General features: G+C 35.4%; 1 protein-coding gene across 3 annotated transcripts in view; it reads left to right on the top strand.

Moving 5' to 3' along the window:
- SENP6 (SUMO specific peptidase 6) overlaps positions 1-12,127 on the top strand; it is an 83,329-nt gene that overhangs the window by 38,922 nt on the left and 32,280 nt on the right. For 2 of the 3 annotated variants that reach the window (XM_030006000.1, XM_030006014.1), the window contains 4 exons: positions 186-206; positions 5,680-5,750; positions 7,321-7,460; positions 11,573-11,975. In XM_030006000.1, coding sequence (XP_029861860.1) covers positions 186-206; positions 5,680-5,750; positions 7,321-7,460; positions 11,573-11,975 — 635 coding nt within the window. The remainder of the gene's footprint in view (positions 1-185; positions 207-5,679; positions 5,751-7,320; positions 7,461-11,572; positions 11,976-12,127) is intronic. The other variant, XM_030006007.1, reaches the window with a different exon arrangement.

Below are 12,127 nucleotides of genomic sequence, written 5' to 3'. Positions count from 1 at the left end.
TATGCATTTATAATTAATGTTACAAAAATGCTGTGAAAAATAATCTTGTTTGAAAACTAGTCCAGCGAGTGCAAGAGACAATGAAACAGTTATAGTTTATATTTAATAACTTTTTAAATTTAGTCATGTGCAACACATGTGGGGCTTTGCATCTTATGTTTTTTTTTCTTTTTTCATATTTTAAGCAATCTGGACCGAAAGGAAAGGTAAGCTTACTGTTGATGAAATGAGCATGGCAATGAGCATTAAGAAAATTAACTGAATGAGTGCTTTATCAATGCTAGTTAAAGAATATTCAATCCAGTCAATCATATTTGCTCATGTGTGAGGGGGGTTGGTTGGTTTTGTTCTGTTTCTGTGGTTCACTTACTCCCTTTTGCCAAAAAAGGACCTTAACATCCTCTCTAAATAATGCCTTGTTAACGTGAACTTTGGGTACGTTTCCACTGGAAATTTATCTATCTATTTATATATCCAATGTGAAAATAGATAAATTGTGACTTTCTGTGGAATTTAAGAATTCACTGCTAATTCTTTTGGTAGAGCAGCAAACTTTGTGTAGTAGAATGGTTCTGAAGCATATCTTAGTAGGGAGTTTTAACAGCTTTCACTCTGTCATCTCAGCTTGGTATGAATAGCATTAAAGGTTTTTATTGCATTACTGTGTACGTTCTGTTCATGAAGTGTATATGTTAAAGCAATTAACAGAAAATGTATGGCAAAACCAGGCACACTGGTTTTTCATTGCTCATTTCAGGCTCATTTCTCACTCGTTTTGCATCTGGTTTACCACTGTTAATATTTTGTTAGTAATATGAAATACCATACATTTTTTTTTCTTCCTATATAGCTTAAATTTATGTGTTAGTGGAAATGTTTTGTTGATAGTAATGAATTAATTGAGTTTTTGTAAATGTCTTGTCTATGTAGGTGTGTTTTGGCAGTATATGCTTGATATCAGGTTGAATTGTTTAAACAGTGTATATAATGTTTAACCAATAATGATACAAGTAACACAGAAATCTAGTGTATATCTGTTCTTTGTGAATTCAGGATTTTCTAGATTTATTTCAAATTCAGTAGTAAAATCAATCCTTTCTGTTTTACTGCCTTTTGTTATTTCTCAAAAGAAGTATCAGAGAGATACTCAACAGTTAGTTTTGGCCCTCTAAGAAAGGATTTGATCATCCTCTCACTGTCTGGGCTTTGAGTTCATGTGTTTTTTTCCTGTTCTCCTTCGTGCTGCATTTCTGCTATCAGTTAACCAGTCAGCTATTAATGTTTTTAATTTGGCACTGAATGTCATAGAAGACTAGGGTTGAGTTGCATGCTGGTGATCTTAATTTTCCCTTGGGGACACCTGCTGCTTCTTAATCCAGTACTACTGGATATGTTCTGTTTTCCTTCCCTGCTTTTTGTTGCTGTCCCAGCAGGGGAAGATGATTTAGGCAGGAGCTGCTAAAATTAGTTTTAATCATTGCCATCATGATAAGTGCAGCTGCAACTCCAGACTTTCTGGGCCAAATGGGGCTACTGACCTGCGTACTAAAAACCCAACTCCCTGTGCTGCTGCTTCTCTCTTTCAGCCTTTGACTTTTGTACTCTGCTTTTTCTGTAAGACACACTGAAGGTAAATCTCACCTCAGCAGCTTGGTGCTTCCTGTCTTATCATGCTTTATTCCGTTATTGTGAATGATGTAGAAACCAACAGACTGCCTGCGGTAGTATACCTCCAAATAGTAGTATGCAAAGGCAGAGTGAGGAAGGGCTGCACAAGGCAGCCTCTCAAAGAGCCAGGCTGCGTATTAAACACAGCACTTATGTAAGCCTACACCTCAGCAAAGTTAGGAGTTGGTGCAGCATTGCACATACATGGTATTTTTTTATGTGGCTCGTACCAGATCATAGGTAGTTTGGAAGGCTCTGATCTAAGACAGCACTGTATCCTAAATTCCCAGATCCAGATGTTTCTTTAAGTTTATTGCTTGCTGGCATAGACAGTTGTCATCCCTGTCCCCCCTCTCCCTGCCCTCTCACACCCCCCTTTTTTTTTTTTTTTTTCTAGAGAAGAAATTCTAATACAAAAATTTATCTTGGGCTGGAGTGTGTCACAGAGGTCTGTCTACCAGCCCAAGGTGAAGATACTAAGGTCCAATTCTATCAGCAAAGGAATATGGCAGTAATCTTGAATGTGTGCTGAAAATACTCAGTCAGTCACGCCATTCTGTCTGGGCAAAACATGTTTAGTCAAGAATGCTATACCGTTTAGCTGTTAAGATGTGTCAAAAGTTCAGGACTCTTCACAGTCCAGACTACCTCAGTATTTTTGTCATGTCTGTTGCAGGAAGAGCCTGATCTTTCTTGGTATTGTTATTAATGTTTTGCTGTTTGATGCTTTACTACTTCTTGAGGTTGCTTTTATCAAATACTGGTCTACCTCCCTTGTACTTAAAGGTATTAAAATCAAAACTGCTTATAATGGATGAGATAAATGAGATGCCTAAAATGATTTAATCTCTGAGCATGGAGCCTTGTTCTTCAAGCAAAATCTAAATCTCATAAATATTTTTAATAAACCTAACAGGCAAAAAAAAAATTTTGTGTATTTTTAGTATTTGCTAGGATGCTAGGAACAGCAATCAATATTTCTTATTTTTTCTGTTAGACACGGTATATAGGTAGTCTTGCATCTTGATCTGTTTAGCTGTTTGATCCCTCATTTATTCCTTTTGAAATGGGAGACTTAGTTTAAGTTAGGATTTAACAGTAAGAAGGCATTTGTTTCGGAGTGCTGTATGTTTTTCTAATCTTTTATAATAATTTTTTTCTTTTCCTAATAGTCGTTTTAAAGATAGGTGTTGTGTTCGATTTAAAAGAAACTACAGTTTCCATTCTGTTTTTGCACTCACGTGCAAGTATACTGCTCAGTGTACTAAGTACTTTTCTGGAGAAGATATCAATGGTTCTGCAGCTGTTCAGATGGCAACAAACTTTGTGCTGAGGGGGGGAGCCTTGATTTTGTTATCTGTAAAAACTTTTTGGTGGTGGTGGTGGGGGCTCTCCCTTTTTGTTTGTGTGTGGGTTTTTCAGGAAAGGAAACTAGTAGGAGGTGCTTTAGGTTGCTGCCCTCTTGTGGGAGGGCTGTTACTGTCTCTAAGAAAGCATTTTTTTCAGATGTAATCTACAATTAAGTAGTGTTTAAAATTGTCTTTGCTTTTGTTTCTAACTCAAAGCAACTTCCAACCTGACCTTGAATTGCTAACCAAGTTAAACTGTGTTGGGAAGCCTCAGTTGACTTGGAGCTGTTTTTCGTAACTTAGGTTTGGGTGTTACTGGTTCATTGTGAACATACGAGTAAACGTCTTATATTGTGGGAGAAGAAAGATACTCGTTATATGCCAGCCTTTGCGTATTCTTGCAAGTGTTTGGCCGTTTAAAAAGTACCAGTATGAGTCTATGCTGATAACACAAAATTCAGACAAGGGTAACTAATGCTACTAACTAATGCTACTGTATTCTGATTTATTGTAAAAAAATTATTTAGCAATATATGGTAAGTGATGAATTTATCATCTTAAAAAGATAAATATATGTTGCATGTTAAAAATGTAATACAAACCTCTAAGATTTTTAGAAGAAAAATCGTAACTTATAAATGTCCAGAGATCTTGAATTGTCAAACTAATTTTTAAAAGAAATTTTAGTATTATAAATCTACCATATTGTTCTCATTGCTTTCAATTAAATGTCAAATAATTTCAATATTGTTTCTCTTAAATATCAATTAAATGTTTTATATTTAAAACATTTTACAGGAGAGAATTTTTTTAACAGTGGTTATGTTCAAAACAAGACTTATATTGTGATGAAATACTTTTGGAAGATAATTATAACATGTCAGACAACAGCTCATGCATCCTTACCGCAAAGTTTATATTTTTCAGATCTGTAATGACGTAACAGGGTTTTTTCTAGCCTGTAGAATGTCATTATCATTGGTTTTGATAGTAACAGCTTTTCGTTATATAATGATTAGTTTGAGCTCTGCCTTATATTTCCACCAATTCTGCCTTGAAGGTAGTCCCTTGTGATTTGAATTTTTAAAGAAAATGCTCAAAATAATCATAATGCTTAATTTATGGACAAATATTCATGTTGAGTTTCTGATTTTGGTTCAGCTTTTGTGTGCGCAAGCATTAAAAAAAACTTCTTGGGGGAGCAGGATTGTTTCAGAAAGGTGTTTGACAATCAGTAGCAAATAAACTACTTAATCTGTCATCTGTGATGTGCTTGTGGGCACTCATGGTAAAGTACTGTGATGTCTCCACATTCTGTGTTGCAATCCAGCCACGCTTGTTTCTACTTGTTTCTCAATCCTTCTTTCTGCCCGAGTTTTCCTTCATGCTGCAGCCCCTCAACACAATAAAACGTGTTTGTGTTTAGGTAAGAAGTATCCCAAAGGGCATTGTAGATTAATCTTGTTCCAAGTATGTTAGTTAATAATAAAATATGGGAAAACCCTGAGAAATATTACCTAGAAATGCAGAAAATTTAAAGGTTTTATAATTTAATATGTTAGGAAATGCTGTGCTGAAAGAAACAAAAACATATGCCTACTGCTGAAGTCTACTTCAGCTGTAGCCAAATTTTTGTCAGGTGGGTCCTCAAAATTTAGCTGTTAGTTTGAGATGCTATTGCCTACAGCTGTTTTCTTTGCCTCCTTGCTGTTGATTAATGTCCTTGTAATCAGAGGTAGCAGTATGGGATGCCTGTGACCCATTTGCACCCCGGTGCACTGGCTTAATTTGCCAATAAAAGCAGTTTCTGCTGAAGTTGCTGGCAAGGCCTCCTGTGTTTCAGGTGCGTGCCATCTTCTGTTATAACAGGAACAGTAATCTACAGCTGCAGAGTAGGGTAAGACAGCTGAGAAAGAGAACTGCCAAAACCAGTAACTTGAGATGCAGTGAGCTTCAGGAATCTTAATTTGGTAGTAGCACGATTTGACATACTTGTGTGTAAACTGAAAATATCTTTCAGGAGACTCAAAAAAATCTTACTATAATGCTTTATGTTGCATTAATTTGCACAAAAAAATATGAGATATGTGTATTATGCAAGTTATACCAACAAAAGTTTTATTATCCACTAATTTGTCTATATTATTATATTTTTAAACAAATATATAGGAACTATGTCTTCTCCTGTGTTGTTCTTTTTATTTTTTGGCCACAACAGTTTTTGATGTCATATCTCTTTCCTCAGTTTTGCATCTTCTCTTCCTGTTTTTTCAGTTGTGGAACTTGTGGAATCTACTTCAAAATTAAAAATAATAGTTGTTTCTATTTTTGGATTTTAAAAGTATCTATCTCACACCTCATGAATGAGGAGGAGGTGATGCGGCATTCAGTTTTTTAAGAGTTGGGTATGAAAGTGAGAGACTCCTGAACTATTGATTACTGTCAGAGGGGATTTAGATCAGAAACACTTCTAAGACCTTTACTGTAGCTGTTCCTAGCATTCTGGTAATATTTTTTTAAGTGTACCAATAGCATGTAATAGGAGAAGTTATTTAGTCATAGCTTTCAGATACATTTCAGGTTTATTTTTTTCATATATAATGTGGCTGAATTGTATTGGTGTCTGTCAAAAGAACAACCATATATCTAATTCATTTTCCAGAAAAGAATACCCCCCTCAGCTTCAAAAAGTAGAAGCAGACCATATTAGATTACCACGGTCTCAAGGAGTTGGTAAGTTATGTTTAGAGTTCTCATTTCTTTTAAGCAGAATAATATTTTGAATACCTGCTTTGGGTGGGTATGTTACCAAACTTTGTGTAACCTTTAGTGTATCTATTTATATCCTTATATCTTGTTATTCTAGATTTATACAAGTTTGTGCATGAAGGGAGGATTTTGCCCTTTTTGACAGATTTCCGCAACCTGTTCAGTCGTGTTATAATTAATTTTAAGTTAGGCTTCAGTTATTTCAAAAACAACTGAAATCAGGAAAATGTAGACTCAGAATTGTTGGAGATGGAACAGATCTCTGGAGATTGTCTAGTCTGAGCCCAAGCCCCCAGCTTGTTCTTGAATTATTGATGAGGAACTTCTGTAGCACTGTTAGTATGTGCAAAGTGTAACATGCTAAATAACACTTGGTATGAAGTATATTCATGCACTGAGGTAGTGAATAGAAGAGCCAGCATCAGCACTGCTCTGTACCTCAACTGAAACATGCTCTTATATCATTGGTTAGGGACCATTGATGGAGATACAATAGAGAAAATATAGTTTGCTTTGAGGTGTGGAAATTGTGAAATTGGAAAACAAAAATCACTGTGTTTGGTTGAGCTTTGTCAGTCCGGATACAGATACAGTCTGTAAACCTGCTGTTCAGCTGCTTAGCCATCTACGCTGGCCAGTTATTCTGCTGGGCCTTTTTAGGTTAATGTTAAGTAGAATTTCATCAGTTCTACACAAAAGTAAGTTAACTTGGAAAAAACCCACCTATTACTGTTTCTTTTTTGACAATGAGTCATTGTTTAGTTTTGAGATGTCTTCTAATAGTAGGATGTTTGTGAAGTTATCGGTATGTATATCGAAAAAGTATTCATATCTGTTTTAAAAAAATACAGACTTAAAAAAGTTCCAATATGGAGACTGCCATTAAACTAGGGAGTATAAATAGCACTTCTACATTAAACTTAATTAAGGTACTCTTCTACAACATACTGCACTTCTTAAAAGAAAATCTCACTCTGTACATTGTTAATTTATGGGTTTCTTTGTTCCTATACTCTTCCAGTATTGAAATGAATGCCCCAATATAAAACAGGATATGGCAGTATAGTTCACTGTACTGCTGAGTCTTGTGTTGAAGGAATAAATCCTAATTACACAGAACATTTCCAATTATTCTAAATGTATTCCCCAGCAGTCCTTTAGGGAAAATTACCATTAGCATAATCGAGCAGATCCCCTCCTCCTTTTGGTAGCGGACACTCCATTCTAGTTGTAGTGAAGTTAGTATAGATTTTCAAGTCCAAAGCCTCCTCCAAAGATATTAAGCTACAAATTGTCACCAAGAGACACTGAAATAGTATTAACAAAAAAACATTTTCAAAGTTACTTTGAGGAATTTTTTCTTATTCATACAACAAATCATGAGACACTTGAAGTGCTGTAGTTTGCTGGATGTTTAAAAAGGTGTTTATGTTTAGTTCAAGTTAGTGTATGTGAAGAAATAAGTTGATCATAGTTTTAATAGCATATGAGTAGACCTTTGGTTGTTAACATTTTTGCATTTTCTCCCTCCTAGACAGTATAATGGAAAATACAGAAGAGTCAGAATCAGAATGTGAAATTAAGAGAAAGGTGCAACAGAAACGTCACTGCAATTCATATCAATCTGACTTGACCCTATCTTCTGCTACAAAAAAATGCTTAACTCAGTTAAAGGTGGGTTAGATTTTAAAAACATGTCAACTTCTGTTTAACTTTAAAAGTTGATGCATGTTTTAAAAACAGACACTCAGTTGTAAAATAAGTTAATGTTCTAAAACTCCTTAGAGTTGGGAGAAAGATTTACATAATTAAATTAAAAAATAATGTTGTAATGATAGAGATATTTAAGTGTTAATATTGATACTAGCTAAGAAATATTTATTGTCTGATTTGAACAAACAGATGCTGCACTGGAAAACAAAGAACCTGTGTTTAAATTGATTTGCTGATCAGTAAACCCAAACCCGATAATTTTGGTTTGCTGTCTATGAAATAGAGGAACAATATTTTACTCTTGGACAGAATTTTTTTTTTTAATGTCATGATTTTCTGTACTCAAAACAATAAAGACAGAAGTACTGCAACGATTCAAGTACTTCTGACCAAGTTGCCCTCTTTCTCAGTGAAACTAGCACAGGTATCCAAATAGCCTTCTCTGGTCTAGAGGCAGCCAACCAGGATGCTTTGTCTGGAACTTTTCTGAATATCAGCTGTAAGATATTTTGGAAATTCCTGTAAGGCGCTCTGTATTTCTTATCATCTTCCCAGGTTACTGTGGAAGATTCATAATGCCCACATACAGGTCACACTGTATGACTATCAAAGCAAAACTTCCTGTAAGGAGATCTTGGTAAAAAAAAGAACGAAAAAAAAAGTAGATCTGTGATTATTATATATAATCAGCTTGTGTTTGCTCCTGTGTATTAGAAAGTAAGTCAGACTGTATTTCTTTGTTAGGAACACTTGGTACTACGCTTAAGCATTTCCATTTCTTATTTTGTTAATTAATATGATGTTACTTGGAAAGTTTAATAGCTGAGATTTTGATCTACATATGGTATCTATATAGATATGATCTATACAAGCTAAGTAATGAAGTAAAAAAGCAGTTAAAAACAAAGCAAAAGACATTACAGTTCTGTGTGTTTTGTTTTAATCATTACATTGATAACTTTGTTTATGTTTGTTTAAAGAAGTAAAATATTAATTGCAGCCTACCTTACGTCCTGTCAGGTAAGGGACAAAAGCAGAAAAGAGTTTTCTAGATTGAAATGGTCATTGAAGAAAACAATTAAAAAATAAATGGAATCTTGTCACTGCCTTGATAGAACAATTTTCAGTCTGAAGAGCTAGGAAATGTCCTCTTTTAATACATAAAGTTTCTTCCTTACAAATTACATCAATTAGCATGAGAGGAAGGAGAGCAGCCTCATTATTTGTGGCTGGATTGTGGTCTGTGTAGTCCATTGGCAGTAGCTCTGAGCTCTAACTGGAAGACTCTGTGTACATGTAGAAGCGAGGTGTGCTTTCAGCCATGGCACTGACTTCCAGACCTACTTCCTGCATTGTATACAGGTGGAAAATGAGGGCTGGAGCTGCATGTAGAAGCTTCAGCAGCTTGGTGTCCTTGACTACATTGCTAAAACAAGCTGTTTTCTGTCTCCCTGATAAAAAAAGCAGCAGACTCGATTATGTTGTTCCAGGGGCATGATTTAATTTCCAAAGCCATCAGACAGGTTGCACTTGTAAACAGTATTTAATAATTACATCTGGTACTTTTTCCCATGCATATCTTAGAAATCTGTAAAGTTGAGAGCACCCAACAGTCATGAACAGAAACTAGTTACTTTTTCTCAGACTCAAGGAAGAGCTGAGTGCCTGTGGTAAAACTGTCAGGCAGTAAGCTTAAAAAAGGCACCCCCCCCCCATATTTTTCACACCTTGTATTATGAGATTTCAGAAAGGGATTGATAAAATTTGTGACGCTACATCAGCATTAAACAGGTTGATTTAAATTCAACTGCTGATTCAGGAAATGTCTAAATTGGTAATTACATCAAGTAAGGAGGATATGTCCTTATGCTACTCCCTGTGCTCCCAACCATCTACCACTGGCCACTGTTGAAAGTACAGCACAGAGCTAGATGAACCTTTACGCCAATCCCATAGGATAGTTATGATCCTGTAAGACTGTATAGTTTGTGGATACACTTTCTGGATATAGAGCAGATCTTGTTGCAACTTGCAACAATTCACTAGCATAACTCTTGGTTCCATTTTCTTTTTTTTTCTTTTTTTTTTTTTTTTTTTGTTCTCTTAAATGGGTTAAGAGTTTTATCCTTTATTACAGTAAAGGGATTTAACACAATGATTTATGCATTTGTCATGAACCATATGCATTTTCATGAGCTGTGAGTTGCCAAAGTGTAGAGATGATCGATGGGAGGTTTATGGAACCTCTGAACAATTCAAAAATGTTGGTTGTGGTTTTGTGCCAGAGGAATTACAGACATAACCAGCTGCTTGTCAGGCAAAGAAATGGTTTTCATCTTACTAGACTGTAACAGGTTGCACTTTCTAATTGTTAAAAATGTACATAATTTTTAAAGAAAGGAGGATTTTCTGCTTCATATGTGCTTACAAAAAAAAAAAAGCTGAAAAATAACAAAAGCTTTGGATTCTGAAACTTTCAGAGATAGGGCATACAGTATTTGTATTTTGCAGATTTCAAAGTTTAAAAAAATGCTGTATTATACAAGTCATAAGGCAGACACATTTAGGTAGAACTCATCTACTTAAGTAGTCATTTATCTTAAAATACAGTCTACGAAAGAGTATGCCACTCTTAATTAAACACTGCTACCCCTACCATCAAGATGCATGCTCTCAAACCAGGGAAAGGAAGTTGGTTTTAAATTTTTGGTGTGTAGTTGAAGTAGAGGGGTGCAGTTACTCTATACTTAAAATCCTTCAGGTATGACTGGTAGCTTCTGTTGAATATTTTAATGTCTGATTGAAATTCTTCAATGTAATTAGTATCTTTGCAAAAACGACATCCTGTAACTGAGCACTGAGGCACAACCCTGGTTTTCATGTCACTTGCTATCTTATCCCACAACGCAGGTTTTAAAGATCTGATACATTTTATACAATGGTTTTTTGCATCTGTTTTGCTATGGTCTGTGTAGCTTTGTTAAATTGCAGAAATTTTGTAATGTTCTCCTTGTGTGACTTTTGTCTTTACATTTGTTTTTAAAAATCATTGAAGATCCCACACCCAAGGAAGTCCTCTTTATTGGAAAGCGTTCATGGCTGGGGGTGGGGGCTGCAGATTGTGATAGCTATGCTTTGAAAATAGGTCCAAAAAGCTTTTGGTGGGATTTAGGTATTTATTATCTCAGTAGTTCACAGTACAGTGGTTATATCATTTTGTCAGTGCTCCAGGAGACAATAACATACGTTAAATTTCAGTTCTAGAGGTGTCCCGTATTCAACTCAGTACACATTCAGTAGCTTATGTGTTAGTATTGAATCCCTTAGACTTAGAAGTCGAAGTTCTGCACTTGTGATAATGTAATTAAGCAGGACCTAATGCATGTGAGAGAAAGAAAACACATCTCTATCTTTGCAGTGATAGGATACATTTCCCTTGTAGCCCCTGTTTTCCTCTTGAAAGTTTGGAGAACTCCTTTTCCTCAAGTCCCGTTTTCTTTTCTGAGATACTGGACTCTAGAGCAATGTATTTCCTTTTATTTTATTCTCTCTCTCTCTCTCTCTCTGAGAAGTGATTATTCTGCATGCTTTGCCAGGCTGTTAGATACCTATCTTGGGAGGACAAATGAACTTCATGACCTAGGAGGTTGCTTCTAGTCCTCTTTAGCATTGCTCTGTGGAACCTTAGGTTACTTTATTTTCATCCAATGAAACTATTTTTACAGAAATGATATAACTGGACCTTCTTGCTGATGGATATATATATATATATATCTGAATAGTGTGCAACCTTTTACATATGGAAGGAAAAAAGGCAAGGAGGAAAATCTGAATTGTCCAGCATTAATCACTTTCTTAAAATTGCCACAAATGACATTTGGTCCTGTTAGAACATTTTTCATTTTCTTAAATGAAGAAAATCAAACTGTATTTTAATGTTTGCTTTCTCTACTTAACTGTAATTGCTAATATAGTTAGTCTTCATTCTGAAGAGAAATTAAATGCAAGATTTGGAAATGGTATCTTTGTACTTATACAGTTACTGATTTTGTGTCTGTGTGTTTCCCCTCTAGCTTTTGGAACAAATTGATTATTCTACTGATTGCCCAAATTGTGGGCGGGCAAATGAAAATCAGACCAAATGCCGACATTGTGAAAGTGCTTCTCTAAAGGATTTGCAAAGAGTCTCCAGACAAACTGTGACATTAAGTGAATCTGTGGGACCTTTATCACGTTCTTCAATACATCAGAATTCAACAGGGCAAAAATCTTCAGGTACAGGGTTCAACACAAAGAAGTTTTATAGTTCTGCTGTTGGGAAAGGTCCGACGGATATTCTACTGAGTAATGAAGTTGTAGGACATTCTATGTTACGACAGAATGGAAAAGTTAGTCTTATAACTGGGACGAAAAATCCTAAAATTACAGGAACCTTAAGGCAGAGGAGTACAAGACCATCTGAACTAAATGATCCAAGTAAGTACCTTTTTGTGGATATAGCCATAAACTAGAACCCAAAGTATTGTATAATGAAGGAACTGTCCTTGCAGGTTTACATTACTGATTTTGCATGGAATTTTTTTGTGGATGTGCTCTTGGGGAAGAGGGACAGACCTTTTTGTAATTTC

The sequence above is a fragment of the Aquila chrysaetos genome, chromosome 2 (assembly GCF_900496995.4).
Source record: "Aquila chrysaetos chrysaetos chromosome 2, bAquChr1.4, whole genome shotgun sequence".
In the NCBI taxonomy this organism is placed as follows: domain Eukaryota; kingdom Metazoa; phylum Chordata; class Aves; order Accipitriformes; family Accipitridae; genus Aquila; species Aquila chrysaetos.
Note: the sequence above shows the minus strand (reverse complement) of the source record. Positions and strands in the feature narration are given on the sequence as shown.